The 20313-nt window shown below is 47.4% G+C and overlaps 1 protein-coding gene across 2 annotated transcripts in view; it reads right to left on the reverse strand.

Annotated features, from left to right (window-relative positions):
* DDX10 (DEAD-box helicase 10) overlaps window positions 1-20313 on the reverse strand; it is a 518528-nt gene that overhangs the window by 176010 nt on the left and 322205 nt on the right. For both annotated transcript variants that reach the window (XM_063951594.1, XM_063951595.1), the window contains exon 16: window positions 5380-5436. In XM_063951594.1, coding sequence (XP_063807664.1) covers window positions 5380-5436 — 57 coding nt within the window. The remainder of the gene's footprint in view (window positions 1-5379; window positions 5437-20313) is intronic.

A 20313-nucleotide genomic window follows, 5' to 3' on the forward strand; every position in this document is an offset into this window, starting at 1 on the left:
AAAAGTAGCGGAAGAGCATTTTGTTAAATGTTGGAGGATGACATTAAGTTATCGTGTTTTCGTTAAACATGACACTACACTGTTACATCTCAAACTTGATTAAATTCTTTGGATAATCCTGAAAGACATTAGGGGATGAAACACATCGCTGCACCGACATGTCATCGGATCATAAAGTAGAGAATAAATTGGACTCGTTGCCAGAAGATCCTGTTCAGTGACTCAAGGAAAACACCACATCGTCTGTGAGAGGTTCATCAACTGTTTATTTCACAGGTTGACACCCCGGTGACAGATTGGTTTTATCGTGGGGACACAGACACACTATTAAGCATCTTTTCATGTTTTCAGTGTCGGAGCACCCGCCCTGCCCTGATGAACTATAGAAACGATATAAAAGCCTGCTCTTTCAAGTACTTAAAAATCAGGGAGATAAAACTTGCAGTTATACGGCTCAGCTTATTTTAGGATAGGACGTCCGAGAAGTTATTGTTCTAAAGAGATACTTGACTATTACGAGAGGACCTTTATGCCAAATTACAATTTAAAAAAAAAACCAAGAACGCTCTGAAGAGATGGTGTAGTATAAGAATTGCGCTAGTATTGATCTTTCAACGGTTTGTGTATAACATACCGCCCGCCGGGATCCCGGTGGTCGCAATACCGATGCCGGAATCGATCCCCTTTGAACAGTGTGGGATGGCCTACCTTCGTACATCCACAGTCTCTGGGCAGTAAGGTCTAAGCTACCACCTGTACATCCAGTCTCTGAGCAGTAAGGTCTGAGCTACCGCCTGTACATCCAGTCTCTGAGCAGTAAGGTCTGAGCTACCGCCTGTACATCCAGTCTCTGAGCAGTAAGGTCTGAGCTACCGCCTGTACATCCAGTCTCTGAGCAGTAAGGTCTGAGCTAGCGCCTGTACATCCAGTCACTGAGCAGTAAGGTCTGAGCTACCGCCTATACATCCAGTCACTGAGCAGTAAGGTCTGAGCTACCGCCTGTACACCCTGTTACTGAGCAGTAAGGTCTGAGCTACCGCCTGTACATCCAGTCGCTGAGCAGTAAGGTCTGAGCTACCGCCTGTACATCCAGTCACTGAGCAGTAAGGTCTGAGCTACCGCCTGTACATCCAGTCACTGAGCAGTAAGGTCTGAGCTACCGCCTGTACATCCAGTCACTGAGCAGTAAGGTCTGAACTAACGCCTGTACATCCAGTCTCTGAGCAGTAAGGTCTGAGCTACCGCCTGTACATCCAGTCTGTGAGCAGTAAGGTCTGAACTAACGCCTGTACATCCAGTCGCTGAGCAGTAAGGTCTGAGCTACCGCCTGTACATCCAGTCTGTGAGCAGTAAGGTCTGAACTAACGCCTGTATATCCAGTCACTGAGCAGTAAGGTCTGAGATACTGCCTGTACATCCAGTCTGTGGGCAGTAAGGTTTGAACTAACGCCTGTATATCCAGTCTGTGAGCAGTAAGGTCTGAGCTACCGCCTGTACATCCAGTCTGTGAGCAGTAAGGTCTGAGCTACCGCCTGTACATCCAGTCACTGAGCAGTAAGGTCTGAGCTACCGCCTGTACATCCAGTCACTGAGCAGTAAGGTCTGAACTAACGCCTGTACATCAAGTCTGTGAGCAGTAAGGTCTGAACTAACGCCTGTACATCCAGTCACTGAGCAGTAAGGTCTGAGCTACCGCCTGTACATCTAGTCTATGAGCAGTAAGGTCTGAGCTACCGCCTGTACATCCAGTCACTGAGCAGTAAGGTCTGAGCTACCGCCTGTACATCCAGTCACTGAGCAGTAAGGTCTGAGCTACCGCCTATACATCTAGTCTATGAGCAGTAAGGTCTGAACTAACGCCTGTACATCCAGTCACTGAGCAGTAAGGTCTGAGATACCGCCTGTACTTCCAGTCTGTGGGCAGTAAGGTTTGAACTAACGCCTGTACATCTATTCTGTGGGCAGTAATGTGTGAGTTACCGCCTGTACATCCAGTCTCTGAGCAATAAGGTCTGAGCTACCACCTGTACATCCAGTCTGTGGGCAGTAAGGTCTAAGCATGCCAGTCTCTGAGCAGTAAGGTGTGAGCTGCCGTCAGTACATCCAGTCTCTGAGCTGTAAGGTCTGAGTTACCACCCGTACATCCAGTCTGTGGGCAGTAAGGTCTGATCTAACACTTGTACATCCAGTCTCTGAGCAGTAAGGTCTCAGCTACCACTTGTACATCTGGGGCAATTCAGAGTTGCATGCAAGTTGGCCGCAATTACACTTGCACTGCATCTATAGAAATATTCTCCAGTATGCTGAACTGCATGCAACTATGCAGCCACACAACCCGTATGAATTTGTTTGGTCAAATAGCTGTCATCATCATCAGCAAACAATTACATCAGACCTATAACTGATGCAAGAGACGGATCTGTGCATACGTACAAATCTGACCATCAGCATTTCTGACAACACGCCCTGATCACCCAGTTATGCACATTCAGCCTCCAGCGGCGTTGCAGCTGAGCAGCATACAACACTGAATGACCTGTAGAGGCGTGCGTTCAGCTACGGAGCATACGCAGTGCTATAAAACTGAAGTCTGAATCAGCCGCCCACTATCTGAGTAGTAAGCCATGACCAAACACCCGCACATCCTGCATGTGACCAGTAAGGTCATCAATCTGCCCCTTCCAAATGCTATGCCAATAATCTACCATTTACACTTCCAAAAGTCATTTAAGCAGCAGGAAAATTCCAAAACCCATTAAAACACCTAATTGTAAAGCACAACGGAATATGCTGCACTATATAAGAAACTGTTAATTAATTAATAAATAAATAAATACATTTATATAGCTCTGATCTGGCAAAATAGGAGGGCACTCTTTAGGTAGTGTATTCACCGGCCAAATGTATTCTATTCTTATCAAATGATGAAACATTATGTAAACCCTCTGACTGCAAGTTCTATAAAGCACTACATTCAGATCCACTGTAACATGTCAAAGTGCTGTTTAATTGTTAGCTGAGCAAGTCCTTCTATATCTTACTGTAGCCTAATCCCATGTCAATAGAACTGTATAGATAATTACTCCATCACTGTTCACAATGCTGCACACCGTGAGCAAGTGATCACAATGTAAAACATGAAAGAAAGCAAAGTTGGCAATCACAGGCTTATCACCATTCCTTAGAAAATTAAGCTGGGTACACACTATTGAACGACCGATATATCGCTGTCCGCCTATAGATATATCTGCAGATCCATTGATCTGCAGATATATCGATCAGTGTGTACCCACCATGTTCACCACTTGCCCATTTACGTAGCACAAAACCTTCTATGGTCGGTTCAAATGCACCTTGATTTGCACATTTATCAAACACTCCAACAAAACGTAAAGGTTTATGGAGCAGGATGGCCGCCTTCAGAGAGCAGAGATTCGCAGTGGCTGAGAGAAAGACTGGGTAGAAGTGAGGGCGTCCCTTACAAGTTATGCATCAGGCGGAGGAATGCTAAGGACTATGAATCCTAGCTGTGATAAGGGGTGCACAGTCTTTCTCACAAAAGAACTTTATTTTTGTACAAGCTCGGAGCATTTGGAGATCATGTCTCAACCTCTACGGTAAAGAGAGACGCATTTCAGCAGAGAAACACGATTCAAGGGCTCTCTGTACAAAGCACAAAACGTTTCAAAAGCACAAATATGACCAGTGTTAGAAATCAGCACCAGTGTCCCCTCACTCTTTTGGCTAATTTAGGTTATAAAAAGAAGGCTATACCAAACATTATTTTAGAAGATAAAGAGAAAGAAAAGCTGGTTTAAATGAAAGTGACGGGAGTTCCTGCCCCGCCCTCACTGGAGATGGCTGCAGACTGAAACCGCTTGTTTGCAGCTGCAGCTATTACACTAATCCCAGACCCCCCACCATGGTCTGAAACGTTGGGGCTTCACCATAGTCAGTGAGGGGAACATTCTGGCTGTGCATGAAGAGATTTTTTACACCTTCCATGCCCCCCAAACAGCCGCACAAGAAGAAAAGGTGAGGGGGGGATGGCACACTTACAGCCACAGCAATCAGCTCCTCTACTTCTAAAACTGCTCTTTAGGCTCTGGAATCTTCCCCATGTGCTTTGGCCACATATGCTGACATAGTTCAGGACATTAACCATTAAAACAACCATGGCCCCTCTGATGCAGGAACAAGCAGACTCATTTAAGCAAAGTGACAACACTACAGATTTTCTTATTCTCTCTAGCTCATAACCGGCTTAAGTACTATATATCTTGGTATAGCAGGGGAACTATAGACTCTCGGTCCATGAGGACTATCGGTGGCGCTAAAGACATGTAAGGGGCCACCCTGCATGATGCCCATTGAATTATTTCTTTGTTTGACTGCACAGTGCAGCATCTAAGCCTAAGTGGTGATGGATATCATTCATTTGTAGTTCTCCACTGCATACATTTCATTCCTCGAACATGCATAATATGATTCCGTCAGGGTGCCATCTAGTGGCGGACAAGCAAATTGCATGGATTTTCAACATTAGGCTCTGTGAAGTACACTTGATGAATGTGTTCCCTCGAAGAGAGAATGTGTGTTGACATGCTACATTCCCTTTAGAATAAGGGAAGGTGTGCAAGTTTCAGGTTGTCCTGTGATCCTCAGCCATAGGATGCCCTAGCGGTGAGAGATGGGTGCAGTGGAGTCGCACACATGTCCTCTGAACTGCATAAGCTGACCTGAGAGAACAGAGGTTTGACCCTCTAGCACTGGCCTCTACTATCTCACTGCATTCAGCATATGCATACGGCCTGGAGTAGTGACGGAGAAGGGGCCTGGCCACAGAGACGTTTGCACTCCACAGATAAACTGCTTGGCATCCGCCAGAAAAATGACCCTAATTTAAGTTATGATTTATGGTATAGGGTTTAAGAAATAGCACTAAAACAAAACCACTTAAAGGAAACAAACCAAAACAATAGGCCGTCCTCTTATGAACGGTGATTATTCAGAGCCCACTAAAAAAGTGCTTTGTACTCTGCACCTTCCCCACCGGCGCCTCTAACTGAGCTGGCAGAGCACATGCTAGCACGGGCTGCAATTAGCATGCTAGCATTTCAAATAGCATATTAAATGCCTGGGGGACGAGGCGGACTTGTACATGCATTAAATACCTAGATGGCAGAAGGAGATTGCAGGTTGGGTGGCTACAAGATCATGGATGGAAGAGGAGATAGTGTTGGGAGGGGAGGTTATTATTATTATTATTATATAACACTAGAATATACAGACGTAAGCGGACATTGGCTCTAGTTGCGGTGCTAAGGACAGGACAATTTTCCATCTACAAAGTAGAAGCTTCAGAGACTGCGTTCTTACCTCTTTCCCTCTCTTACTTGTCGCTCTCCTGGCTGCCTTTTCCTTCAGTCTTTTTTCCTGTAATTGAAATGAATATGTTATAATGACACTTGCTGCATGCATCTTGTGTTTTCAGACCATATATGACAGTGCTGTAAAACACAGCTGCTCTGTGTCCTTAATTATTATATGCGCCATTACAAATAAACTGAGAATTCAGCACACTCACATATTACCTTCAGCTCCTAAAGTAGGAACATAAAAACATTCTGTGAAACATTACAAGGTCTGCTCCTAGATACAGATGTGTCCTCAGGTCCTGTGCAACTTTTTTTGTTGTTGCCGAAAATGTGTCTTATTTGCATCACTATGCAAACAGGACGCACAAGCAGACCTATATTCTGTGAGTGTCTGCGGCTGTAACTGCATATGAAATTATATGTTACAGTGTTTTCTAGGAAATCTGTGTAACGTACCATTTCGTATGCAGAAACAGCCACAGTCACACACAGAATACAGGCATGCTGCATATATCATTTTAATCAGCAGAAGCTGCTAGTGCGTCCTATTCGCATCATTTTGTGAATAAGATGCATTGTAATGGAAAAAGTCACACAAAGATGCTCGGCGCTACAGAGTCACTCCATGACAAGGAGTGACTAGAAGAACTGTTTAAGGTGTAGAGAGACTAGATGTAAGTGGACACATCTGTATAAACACATACTGGTGTTGGGCCTTACAGGGGTAATGGAATGCAACTACAAATTGATGTATCCCTGGCTTTATAAGGTCAATAAAAATAAATAAAAAAAAGTAACACCCGGCAGACTGCTACAACCTGTAAACCTACAGCGTATCACATGTGACCCCCAAAACAGAGCCATTAAAATGACTTTCCAAGCTTCCATCAGGAAATAAATGGGAACAAATAAACCCAGATGACAGAATCCTGGGAAGGTGGAGATACTTGTTACATGATAAAGTAACAAAGGTTACCTGCCTAACCTGTGGCTCTTCAGCTGCTGTGAAACTACACATCCCATCATGCCCTGCCACAGTATTATCATTCCATAACAGGAAAACTGTGGCAGGGCGAGTTGGGACTTGTAGTTTCACAACAGATGGAAAGCGTAATGAGTGGACACAATAACACAGTACTAAAGTGTAACAAGTGCATAGTAACAGGGTAACACGTGGCTACAATAATACTGTGGTAACAGTGAAACAAGTGGAAACAACAACAAAACAGTAATAGTGCAACAAGTGGATAAAATACAGCATATGCCACATATAATAGTGTAATAACTGAAATATAATACATAGATTGTAACAGGACAAGTAACTACTGCCATCTAATGTAGGAGATGGGCTAATTGTTCATTATACAGAAAAAAAATTAAACAGCCGGAATAATTAAGTTTAACATAAGTTCTAAAAGCCCTGTGATCGAGGAGGTCACAATCCTTTCTTACAAGTTACAAAACTATTAGACCACAAAGGGAGACTGTACAGTTCGGGTAAAGTGGATGCAAGGCTGAAAGTGTTGCCCTATCACCCTCTTCTGTTCTTAAGCCATCTGTACTCCGTATGATAAGGAAGAAGCGTTTGGTGATGCTGCAACAAAAAGGCAATTTAAATTCCACCGCAGTATGCAAGGAGAAATATAATGAGATATCCAATGATTTATTTCTTCAATTTGCAGTAAGTATGAGAAAGGAAACAGTCTCTACATTTTTTTGCAGTACTGTCTGAACTTCACTAATGCAAATCTATTCCACGTTCGTGCACTGACATAATTGTATTCCTAGGCACAGAAGATGGGAAAGCCTGCAGCACACACATTGCTGTCCTCTTTTGGATATGAATCCCACCCATCCACCTAACCGCTCCTCTATCAGGTCCAAAGTATTGTACTGTATATAAAAAACTTCTCTGCTTGCGCTCACTCGGCTGCAGACATAAAGAATAGCCCCATTCTCACAATACACAGTCCAAGGTCCGTCTTTCCTCTCAAGCCATCAGTCATTTAAATTTGCTATATAGAGTAAAAATCCTTCAATGGCTATCAGAAGCGTGAGCCTGGCCAAGGAAACAATACGGTCTTGATTCAGCAGTACTTCACAATGTGATGTTATCTATGCCCCCAGAGCAGATGAAAAGGTAGGGAAAATCTCTATATTTTAAGGTAAAAATAGGATTTTAATTACCTACCGGTAAAACCTTTTCTCGTAGTACGTAGAGGATGCTGGGGTCCACATTAGTACCATGGGGTACAGACGGGTCCACTAGGAGCCACTGGCACTTTAAGAGTTTGAGAGTGTGGGCTGGCTCCTCCCTCTATGCCCCTCCTACCAGACTCAGTCTAGAAACTGTGCCCGAGGAGACGGACAACTTCGAGAGAAGGATTTTACACAGATAGTGTCGAGATTCACACCAGCTCACACATGCAAGGCAAACCAAGCTAACGAGCTTGAAGCATCAGCAATGGCTGAACAAGATTACTTAACCAAGTAACAAAACAGTACTAAACCAATAACTAAGCAGTACTGAACTAAGTAACCACTGCAGGATTTAAGCGGTGGGTGGGTGTCCAGCATCCTCTACGGACTATGAGAAAAGGATTTACCGGTAGGTAATTAAAATCCTGTTTTCTCTTACGTCCTAGAGGATGCTGGGGTCCACATTAGTACCATGGGGATGTACCAAAGCTCCCAGAACGGAGGGAGAGCGCGGAGGCTCCTACAGAACTGACTGACCAAACTTCAGGTCCTCAGCGGCCAAAGTATCGAACTTGTAGAACTTTGCAAACGTGTTCGACCCAGACCAAGTAGCCGCTCGGCAAAGCTGTAAAGCCGAGACACCCCGGACAGCTGCCAGGAAGAACCCACCTTACGAGTAGAGTGGGCCTTAACAGATGTAGGACACGGAAATCTTGCCGTAGAATACGCATGCTGGATAGTGAACCTGATCCAGCGAGAGATCGTCAGCTTAGAAGCAGGACACCCAAGTGTCTTGGGATCATACAGGACAAACAGAGTCCGATTTTCTGTGACGAGCAGTCCTCTTCACATAGATTTTCAGAGCCCTTACAACATCCAAGGACTTTGATGAAATTGAGGAGTCAGTAGCAACTGGCACAACAATAGGCTGGTTGATATGAAATGCCGACACAACCTTCGGAAGGAACTGCTGATGTGTCCGGAGCTCAGCTCTATCTTTATGGAAGATCAAGTAGGGGCTCTTACAAGACAAAGCCCCCAGCTCCGACACACGTCTAGCAGAAGCTAAGGCCAACAAAGTGACTGTAGAGCAGGGCTGGCCAAACCAGTCCTCGAGATCTACCAACAGTACACATTTTCCATATCACCTAGCTGGTGCACAGGTGTAGTCATTACTAATTAAGATGTGCTGCATTCATTCCTAACTGACAATTCTACAGGTCTCCAGGAGGCCTGGAAAACATGAACTGTTGGTAGATCTCGAGGACCGTTTTGGCCAGTCCTGCTGTAGAGGCTCGAACCAATCCGATTGGAGAAACTGCAGCATCATGTTAAGATAGGCGGCACGAAGGGAGGCTGGATGTGCAGAACCCCTTTCAGGTCTGAACCTCTGGGGGGGAAGCCAACTGTTTCTGGAAGAAAATGGATAGGGCCGAAATCTGGACCTTTACGGATCCCAACCTCAGGCCCATATCCACACCTGATTGCAGGAAGAGGAGAAACCGTCCCAGTTGAAACTCCACCGTAGGAAACTTCTTGGACTCACACCAAGATACATATTTTTTCCAAATACGATGGTAATGTTTAGACGTTACTCCTTTCCTAGCCTGTATCAGGGTAGGAATAACCTTGTTCGGAATGCCCTTCCGAGCTAATATCTGGCCTTCAACCTACATGCCGTCAATAGTAGCCGCGGTAAGTCTTGATAAGCGAACAGCCCCTGCTGCAGCAGGTCCTCCCGAAGAGGAAGAGGTCTCTGCTCTTCTAGCAGTAGATCCAGAAGATCCGTGTACCAAGCCCTTCTTGGCCAGTCCGGAGCAGTGAGGATCGCCTGAACTCTTGTTCTCCTTATGAGTTTTAGAACTCTTGGAATGAGTGGAAGTGGAGGAAAAACGTATACCGACTGGAACACCCACAAAGTCACTAAGGCGTCCACCGCCACGGCTTGCGGGTCTCTCGACCTGGAACAATACCGCCAAAGCTTCTTGTTGAGACGAGAGGCCATCATGTCTATTTGAGGTACACCCCAAAGATCTGTTACCTCCGTGAACACCTCCGGATGGAGTCCCCACTCTCCTGGATGGAGATCTTGTCTGCTGAGGAAGTCCGCTTCCCAGTTGCAACTCCCGGAATGAAGATTGCTGACGGCGTCAACACGTGTTTTTCTAGCCAGAGGATGATTCTTGTTACCTCTAACATTGCAGCTCTGCTCTTCGTTCCGCCCTGTTGGTTTATGTAAGCCACTGTCGTTACATTGTCCGACTGCACTTGAATGGCTCGATCTCGCAGAAGATGGGCCGCTTGGAGAAGACCGTTGTAGACGGCTCTTAGTTCCAGAATGTTGATTGGTAGACTGGATTCCAGGCATGACCACCTTCCTTGGAAGGTTTCACCCTGAGTGACTGCGCCCCAGCCCTGGAGACTTGCATCCATGGTTAGAAGGATCCGGTCCTGAATCCCGAACCTGCGGCCCTCCAGAAGGAGAGGTAGTTGTAGCCACCAGAGGAGTGATATCCTGGCTTTTGGCAACAGACGTATTCTCTGGTGCATGTGTAGATGAGATCCCGACCACTTGTCCAGGAGATCCAGTTGGAAAGGCCGAGCATGAAACCTTCCGTACTGTAGAGCCTAGTAAGAGGCCACCATCTTCCCCAGAAGGCAAATGCACTGATGAACCGAAACCCGGGCTGGCTTCAGGACATCCCGGACCATTGTTTGTATCCCCAACGCTTTCTCCTCTGGGAAAAAAACACCCTCTGCACTTCTGTGTCGAGGATCATTCCCAGAAAAACAACCTCCTGGTCGGCTCCAAATGTGATTTTGGAAGATTCAGGATCCAACCATGTGCCCTGAGCAGATGAGTCGTGAGAACAATGGACTGCAACAACCTCTCCTTGGATGATGCCTTTATCAGCAGATCATCCAGATATGGGATTATGTTCACCACTTTTGCGGAGAACCATCATCTCTGCCATTACCTTGGTGAACAACCTCGGTGCTGTGGAGAGGCCGAATGGTAGTGCCTGGAATTGATAGTGACTGTCTAACAGTGCAAATCTGAGATAAGCCTGGTGAGGCGGCCAACGCATCCTTGATATCCAGGGATACCAGAAACTCTCCCTCCTCCAGACATGAAATCACTACTCTGAGAGACTCCATTTTGAATTTGAACACCCTCAGGTAAGGGTTCAACGATTTCAAGTTCAAAATTGGTCTGACCGTACCATCCGGTTTCGGTACCACGAAAAGGTTTGAAAAATAACCCTTGTTTTGCATATGAGGTGGAACTGGGACAATGACCTGTGATTTTTCCAATTTTAGTATGGTTTTCTGTAGGATAGCCCTGTCTGTCAGCAAAGCTGGCAAGCCTGATTTGAAGAATCGGTGAGGCGGGAGTTCTTGAAACTCCTGTCTGTACCCCTGGGACACAATATCCTGTACCCAGGGATCCAGGCCGGACGACACCCAGACATGTCTGAACCGTCTGAGTCTCGCACCCACCAGCCCATCCTCCAGGCTTTGAGGTCCACCGTCATGCTGAGGATTTTGAGGAACCAGAAGCAGGTCTCTGGTCCTGGGAGCCTGCGGGTGCAGGCTTTTTGGATTTTGCCCGACCACCTCTAAAAAAACTGGTAGAAGGCTTGGGCTGTTTTGTCTTAGCGGTCCGAAAGGACTGCTGCAAAGCTGAAGAAAATGGTTTCTTCGTAGGAGTAGCTGAGGGAAGTAAAGGTGACAAACCCGCAGTTGCCGTGGAAATCCACGCATCCAACGCTTCCCCAAATAGAGCCTGACCTGTGTAGGGTAGGCTCTCCACCATGAACCCCACAGAATCCTGTATATTACGTAAAAACAATTCAATGTCACTTCTATCCATTGTATCCAAATCCTCTAGTAATGGTGCCTGGCCACTTTACTATGGCTTTAGAAATCCATGCACAGGCAATAGTGGGCCTTAAGGCCACTCCTGAAGCAGTGTATATGGATTTGAGCGTAGTGTCAATCTTCCGATCAGCTGGTTCTTTCAACGCGGTAGAACCAGGGACAGGTAAAACCACCTTTTTAGACAGTCTGGAGACAGATGCGTCAACAATTGGTGGGTTTTTCCATTTTCCGCTATCTTCCTCAGAGAAGGGAAAAGCAACCAGAACTCTTGGGATCTGGAATTTTTCTCCGCGTTTTCCCAGGATTTTTAAAATATAGCGTTTAATTCTTTAGACGCGGGAAAGGTTAGCGGGGCTTTCTTATCATCAGTGAAATAAGCCACCTCAACCTGCTGAGGTGTAGTGTCATTAATGTTTAACACATCTCTATTGGCCTCAATCATGAGCTGCACCACCTTTGCAAGGGATGCCGCCCCCCTCAGCTCGTCCCCATCACAGTCTGTAGTATCAGAATCGGTATCCGTGTCATCTTGCATAATTTGGTCAAGTGCACATTTCTGTGTTAACATGCTAGGGGATTTTGCAGGAATAGGGACAGAACCGGACCAAACTGCAATAGATTTCTTCAACACCAGAGTTTCAGTCTCAGAATTAGCTACCCTAGTAGAGATCTGAGAGATCATTCCTTTGATAGAAGTTAACCACCCAGGTTCATCAATAGGTATCTGAGACAAAGCATTACAATCCTGTGTACATGGAATGGATCCCTCCTGAGAGGAAACATCTTCTGCAGCATATGACACAGAGTCCCTAGACATGGCTATGTGAGATAGTAAACACCCACACAGGAAAATGTCAGACACAGTTTCCCCCCAAGTATGCCACAGAGAGACACAGATTGGAGCCAACCCACACACAGCGCTTTTAAAGGTAGAACTAATGAAACTACCAGCACTGTCTGTGTACCTTAATACACTACACAGACTTTACACAGTCTCCCCCCCACCCCCCCTTCTACAACCCCCTGGTACTGCACAGGATAGCTGGAGTTGCTTGGAGGGACAGCTCTCCCTGTCAGCGTCTGTTACACAGGAACTGCAGGCACGAACGTTGCTGGGTCCGCTCTGAGGAGAAGCTCCGCCCCCTGAACATGGCGCTGCTTCCTGCTCTTCATTGTATTATACTGGCCTGAGGATTTCTGCTGGCAGCGATCCGGGGACCCTGACAGGCTTGCTGACCACTTTAGGGTATAGGGCTGGTTCAGGGTGCCCCTCACAGCGCCGCACTATGTACCGCTGAGCCCCGGAGCGTGGTTAACACCGCGCTCCCTACCCTGTTGCTGCTATCTTCACACCGGCTCCCCGCTTGCTAGGGGGGGCCGGTGACTCACTCGCCACAAACATCTTCTGGCTCTGCTAGCGGGTGGCGGCATGCTGCTGGGGTGAGCAGTCACCTGAGGCGGCTAACGATCTATATCCCCTCGGGAGCTCAGTGTCCTGTCAGCAGAGATATTGGCTCTCACCCCGTAGGGTAGGACACTGCTCCCCGGCCCCCCTAAGTCCCACGAAGCAGGGAGGCTGTTGCCAGCAGCCTCCCTGTAAAATAATAAACTCTAAAAAAATAAGAATTTACTTACCGATAATTCTATTTCTCATAGTCCGTAGTGGATGCTGGGACTCCGTCAGGACCATGGGGAATAGCGGGCTCCGCAGGAGACAGGGCACATCTAAATAAAGCTTTTAGGATCACATGGTGCGTACTGGCTCCTCCCCCTATGACCCTCCTCCAAGCCTCAGTTAGGTACTGTGCCCGGACGAGCGTACACAATAAGGAAGGATCTTGAATCCCGGGTAAGACTCATACCAGCCACACCAATCACACCGTACAACTTGTGATCTGAATCCAGTTAACAGTATGATAACAAAAAACGAAGTAGCCTCTGAAAAGATGGCTCACAACAATAGTAATAACCCGATCTTTGTAACAATAACTATGTACAAGTATTGCAGACAATCCGCACTTGGGATGGGCGCCCAGCATCCACTACGGACTATGAGAAATAGAATTATCGGTAAGTAAATTCTTATTTTCTCTAACGTCCTAGTGGATGCTGGGACTCCGTCAGGACCATGGGGATTATACCAAAGCTCCCAAACGGGCGGGAGAGTGCGGATGACTCTGCAGCACCGAATGAGAGAACTCCAGGTCCTCCTTAGCCAGAGTATCAAATTTGTAAAATTTTACAAACGTGTTCTCCCCTGACCACGTAGCTGCTCGGCAAAGTTGTAATGCCGAGACCCCTCGGGCAGCCGCCCAAGATGAGCCCACTTTCCTTGTGGAGTGGGCCTTTACAGATTTAGGCTGTGGCAGGCCTGCCACAGAATGTGCAAGTTGGATTGTGCTACAGATCCAACGTGCAATCATCTGTTTAGACGCAGGAGCACCCATCTTGTTGGGTGCATACAATATAAACAACGAGTCAGATTTTCTGACTCCAGCTGTCCTTGAAATATATATTTTTAATGCTCTGACAACGTCCAGTAACTTGGAGTCCTCCAAGTCGCTAGTAGCCGCAGGCACCACAATAGGCTGGTTCAAGTGAAAAGCCGAAACCACCTTAGGGAGAAAATGAGGACGTGTCCGCAGTTCTGCCCTGTCCGAATGGAAAATCAGATATGGGCTTTTGTATGATAAAGCCGACAACTCTGAAACTCTCCTGGCTGAAGCCAGGGCCAATAGCATGGTTACCTTCCATGTAAGGTATTTTAAATCTACCGATTTTAGAGGCTCAAACCAATGAGATTTGAGAAAATTCAAAACTACGTTCAAATCCCACGGTGCCACTGGAGGCACTATTGGGGGTTGTATATGTAGTACACCTTTGACAAAAGTTTGTACTTCAGGCACTGATGCCAATTCCTTCTGGAAGAAGATTGATAAGGCCGAAATTTGAACTTTAATGGACCCCAATTTTAGGCCCATAGACAATCCTGCTTGCAGGAAATGTAAGAATCGACCAAATTGAAATTCTTCCGTTGGAGCCTTCTTGGCCTCACACCACGCAACATATTTTCGCCAAATGCGGTGATAATGTTGTACAGTCACTTCCTTTCTAGCCTTAATCAAGGTAGGAATAACTTCCTCTGGAATGCCCTTTTCTTTTAGAATCCGGTGTTCAACCACCATGCCGTCAAACGCAGACGCGGTAAGTCTTGGAACATACAAGGTCCCTGCTGAAGCAGATCCCTTCTTAGAGGTAGAGGCCATGGATCCTCCGTGAGCATCTCTTGAAGTTCCGGATACCAAGTTCTTCTTGGCCAGTCCGGAGCCACCAGTATTGTTCTTACTCCTCTTTTCCGTATAATTCTCAGTACCTTTGGTATGAGAGGCAGAGGAGGGAACACATACACTGACTGGTACACCCACGGTGTTACCAGAGCGTCCACAGCTATTGCCTGAGGGTCTCTTGACCTGGCGCAATATCTGTCCAATTTTTTGTTGAGGCGAGACGCCATCATGTCCACCTTTGGTCTTTCCCAACGGTTCACAATCATGTGGAAGACTTCTGGATGAAGTCCCCACTCTCCCGGGTGAAGGTCGTGTCTGCTGAGGAAGTCTGCTTCCCAGTTGTCCACTCCCGGGATGAACACTGCTGACAGTGCTATGACATGATTCTCCGCCCAGCGCAGAATCCTTGCAGCTTCTGTCATTGCTCTTCTGCTTCTCGTGCCGCCTTGTCGGTTTACGTGGGCGACTGCCGTGATGTTGTCCGACTGGATCAACACCGGCTGACCCTGAAGCAGCGATTTTGCCAGGCTTAGAGCATTGTAGATCGCTCTTAGCTCCAGTATATTTATGTGAAGGGACGTCTCCAGGTTTGACCACACGCCCTGGAAGTTTCTTCCCTGTGTGACTGCTCCCCAGCCTCGTAGGCTGGCATCCGTAGTCACCAGGACCCAGTCCTGTATGCCGAATCTGCGGCCCTCTAACAGATGGGCACTCTGCAACCACCACAGGAGAGACAACCTTGTTCTTGGTGACAGTGTTATCCGCTGATGCATGTGCAGATGCGATCCGGACCATTTGTCCAGCAGATCCCACTGAAATGTCCGTGCATGGAATCTGCCGAATGGAATCGCTTCGTAAGAAGCCACCATCTTTCCCAGGACTCTTGTGCATTGATGTACTGACACAGTTCCTGGTTTTAGGAGGTTCCTGACAAGTTCGGATAACTCCCTTGCTTTCTCCTCCGGGAGAAACACCTTTTTCTGAACCGTGTCCAGAATCATTCCCAGGAACAGCAGACGAGTTGTCGGGGTCAATTGAGATTTTGGAAGATTCAGAATCCACCCGTGTTGCTGAAGCACTACCTGGGTTAGTGCTACACCGACTTCCAGCTGTTCTCTGGACTTTGCCCTTATCAGGAGATCGTCCAAGTAAGGGATAATTAATACGCCTTTTCTTCGTAGAAGAACCATCATTTCGGTCATTACCTTGGTAAAGACCCGAGGGGCCGTGGACAAACCAAACGGCAGCGTTTGAAACTGATAATGACAGTCTTGTATCACGAACCTGAGATACCCTTGGTGTGAGGGGTAAATTGGGACATGCAGATAAGCATCTTTTATGTCCAGGGACACCATGAAGTCCCCTTCTTCCAGATTCGCTATCACTGCTCTGAGTGACTCCATCTTGAACTTGAATTTCTGTATGTACAGGTTCAAGGATTTCAGGTTTAGAATAGGTCTTACCGAACCGTCCGGCTTCGGTACCACAAATAGTGTGGAATAATACCCCTTTCCCTGTTGTAGGAGGGGTACCTTGACTATCACCTGCTGAGAATACAGCTTGTGAATGGCTTCCAAAACCGACGTCCTTTCTGAGGGAGACGTTGGTAAAGCAGACTTTAGGAACCGGCGAGGGGGAGACCTTTCGAACTCCAACATGTAACCCTGAGATATTATCTGCAGGATCCACGGGTCCACTTGTGAGCGAGCCCACTGATTGCTGAAAATCTTGAGTCGACCCCCCACCGCTCCTGAGTCCGCTTGTAAAGCCCCAGCGTCATGCTGATGGCTTTGTAGAACCCGGGGCGGGCTTCTGGTCCTGGGCAGGGACTGCTTGCTGCCCTCTCTTACCCTTTCCTCTGCCTCGCGGCAGATAAGACTGTCCTTTTGGTCGCTTGTTTTTATAGGAGCGAAAGGACTGCGGCTGAAAAGACGGTGTCTTTTTCTGTTGGGAGGGGGTCTGAGGTAAAAAAGTGGATTTGCCGGCAGTTGCCGTGGCCACCAGGTCCGAAAGACCGACCCCAAATAATTCCTCTCCTTTATATGGCAATACTTCCATATGCCTTTTGGAATCCGCATCACCTGACCACTGTCGCGTCCATAAACTTCTTCTGGCAGATATGGACATCGCGCTTACTCTTGATGCTAGAGTACAAATATCCCTCTGAGCATCTCGCATATAAAGAAAAGCATCCTTTAATTGCTCTAGAGTCAATAAAATACTGTCCCTATCCAGGGTATCAATATTTTCAGTCAGAGAATCCAACCACACTACCCCAGCACTGCACATCCAGGCTGAGGCTACTGCCGGTCGCAGTATAACACCAGTATGTGTGTATATACTCTTCAGTGTAGTTTCCAGCCTCCTATCTGCTGGATCCTTGAGGGCGGCCGTATCAGGAGACGGCAACGCCACTTGCTTTGATAAACGTGTGAGCGCCTTATCCACCCTAGGGGGTGTTTCCCAGCGCGCCCTAACCTCTGGTGGGAAAGGGTATAATGCCAATAACTTCTTGGAAATTAGCAGTTTTCTATCTGGGTTAACCCACGCTTCGTCACACACGTCATTCAATTCCTCTGATTCTGGAAAAGCTACAGGTAGTTTTTTCACCCCCCACATAATACCCCTTTTTGAGGTACCAGCAGTATCAGAGATCTGCAAAGCCTCCTTCATTGCCGTGATCATATAACGTGTGGCCCTATTGGAAAATACGTTTGTTTCTTCACCGTCGACACTAGATTCATCTGTGTCGGTACCCGTGTCGACTGACTGAGGTAAGGGACGTTTTACAGCCCCTGACGGTGTCTGAGACGCCTGAGCCGGTACTAACTGGTTTTCCGGCCGTCTCATTTCGTCAACTGACTTTTGTAATGTGCTAACATTATCACGTAATTCCATAACTAAAGCCATCCATTCCGGTGTCGACTCCCTAGGGGGTGACATCACCATTACCGGCAATTGCTCTGCCTCCACACCAACATCGTCCTCATACATGTCGACACACACGTACCGACACACAGCAGCCACACAGGGAATGCTCTAATCGAAGACAGGACCCTCTTAGCCCTTTGGGGAGACAGAGGGAGAGTTTGCCAGCACACACCAAAAACGCTATAAATGTATATAAACAACCCTAGAAGGTGTTGTTTTTGATATAAGCGCTTTTAATATATCAATATCGCCAAATTATGCCCCCCTTCTCTTTGTTACCCTGTTTCTGTAGTGCAGTGCAGGGGAGAGTCCTGGGAGCCTTCCTCACCAGCGGAGCTGAGCAGGAAAATGGCGCTGAGTGCTGAGGAGAATAAGCTCCGCCCCTTTTTCGGCGGGCTTTTCTCCCGGGTTTTAAGAAAACTGGCCTGGGTTAAATACATACATATAGCCTTAATGGCTATATGTGATGTATTTATTTTGCCACTAAAGGTATTTAATATTGCTGCCCAGGGCGCCCCCAGCAGCGCCCTGCACCCTCCGTGACTGAATCAGTGAGACGTGTAGCAACAATGGCGCACAGCTGCAGTGCTGTGCGCTACCTTCATGAAGACTGAGGAGTCTTCTGCCGCCTGCTTTCCGGACCTCCGTCTTCAGCGTCTGTAAGGGGGATCGGCGGCGCGGCTCCGGGACGAACCCCAGGAGGACCTGTGTTCCGACTCCCTCTGGAGCTAAGTGTCCAGTAGCCTAAGACTCCAATCCATCCTGCACGCAGGTGAGTTGGAAATCTCTCCCCTAAGTCCCTCGATGCAGTGATCCTGTTGCCAGCAGGATTCACTGAGATTTAAACCTAAAAAAACTTTTTCTAAGCAGCTCTTTAGGAGAGCCACCTAGATTGCACCCTTCTCGGACGGGCACAAAAACCTAACTGAGGCTTGGAGGAGGGTCATAGGGGGAGGAGCCAGTACGCACCATGTGATCCTAAAAGCTTTATTTAGATGTGTCCTGTCTCCTGCGGAGCCCGCTATTCCCCATGGTCCTGACGGAGTCCCAGCATCCACTAGGACGTTAGAGAAAAAAAACTTTACTAGAGAAACTCTGGAGAGCTCCCCAAGCTGTGACCGGCTCCTCCGGGCACATTTTCTAAACTGAGTCTGGTAGGAGGGGCATAGAGGGAGGAGCCATCCCACACTCTCAAACCCTTTAAGTGCCAGTGACCCATCTATATCCCATGGTACTAATGTGGACCCCAGCATCCTCTAGGACGTAACAGAAATATCAAAAATGGGTGTAAATTATGTGGGGCAGGTATGTAGAGGTGTAAATGATGTGAACAAGGGTGCAGGTGCACCATACGGGTGGTCTTCAGGTTGCCGGCAGGCGGGCTCCTAGCGACCACCACACCGGCGCCGGAATCCCGACCGCCGGCATACCGACACCTTTTCTCCCTCTTGGGGGTCCATGACCCCCATGGAGGGAGAATAGATAGCGTGGCGCTCGCCCAGCTGTCGGTATGCCGGCAGTCGGGATTCCGGCGCGGGTATGCTGGTCGCCGGGACCCTGACCGCTGGCAAACCATACTACACCCGCACCATACACCATTAAAATTATTACCATAATATTCGAGGTTCTTGGCGTATATTGGCCAGTATATGAGCCTGCCCACCTACTTCACGGTGACCTCGTCGGACAGGTCCCTGACACTATAGGGGTTCGCCTCTCCAGGCCCCCTCTCCATATAGTGTAAATGATGTGGGCAGGTATGTAGTGGTGTAAATGATGTGGGGCAGGTATGTAGAGGTGTAAATGATGTGGGGCAGGTATGTAGAGGTGTAAATGATGTGGGGCAGGTATGTAGAGGTGTAAATGATGTGGGGCAGGTATGTAGAGGTGCAAATTATGTGGGGTAGGTATGTAGAGGTGTAAATGATGTGGGGCAAGTATGTAGAGGTGTAAATGATGTGGTGCAGGTATGTAGAGGTGTAAATGATGTGGGGCAGGTATGTAGAGGTGTAAATGATGTGGGGCAGGTATGTAGAGGTATAAATGATGTGGGGCAGGTATGTAGAGGTATAAATGATGTGGGGCAGGTATGTAGAGGTATAAATGATGTGGGGCAGGTATGTAGTGGTGTAAATGATGTGGGGCAGGTATGTAGAGGTGTAAATGATGTGGGGCAGGTATGTAGTGGTGTAAATGATGTGGGGCAGGTATGTAGTGGTGTAAATGATGTGGGGCAGGTATGTAGTGGTGTAAATGATGTGGGGCAAGTATGTAGAGGTATAAATGCTGTGGGGCAGGTAGTAGAGGTGTACATGATGTAGGACATGTATGCAGAGGTGTAATCATATGGAGCAGGTATGTAGAGGTGTAAATGATGTGGGGCAGGTATGTAGAGGTGTAAAATAAGATTTTAGACCTACTGGTAAATCTTTTTCTCCTAGTCCGTAGAGGATGCTGGGGACTCCGTAAAGACCATGGGGATAGACGGGCTCCGCAGGAGACATGGGCACTTTAAGAAAGACTTTAGGTATGGGTGTGCACTGGCTCCTCCCTCTATGCCCCTCCTCCAGACCTCAGTTAGAGAAACTGTGCCCAGAGGAGACGGACAGCACGGGGAAAGGATTTTTGTTAATTCA

Source organism: Pseudophryne corroboree, chromosome 2 (assembly GCF_028390025.1).
Source record: "Pseudophryne corroboree isolate aPseCor3 chromosome 2, aPseCor3.hap2, whole genome shotgun sequence".
Taxonomy (NCBI): Eukaryota; Metazoa; Chordata; class Amphibia; order Anura; family Myobatrachidae; genus Pseudophryne; species Pseudophryne corroboree.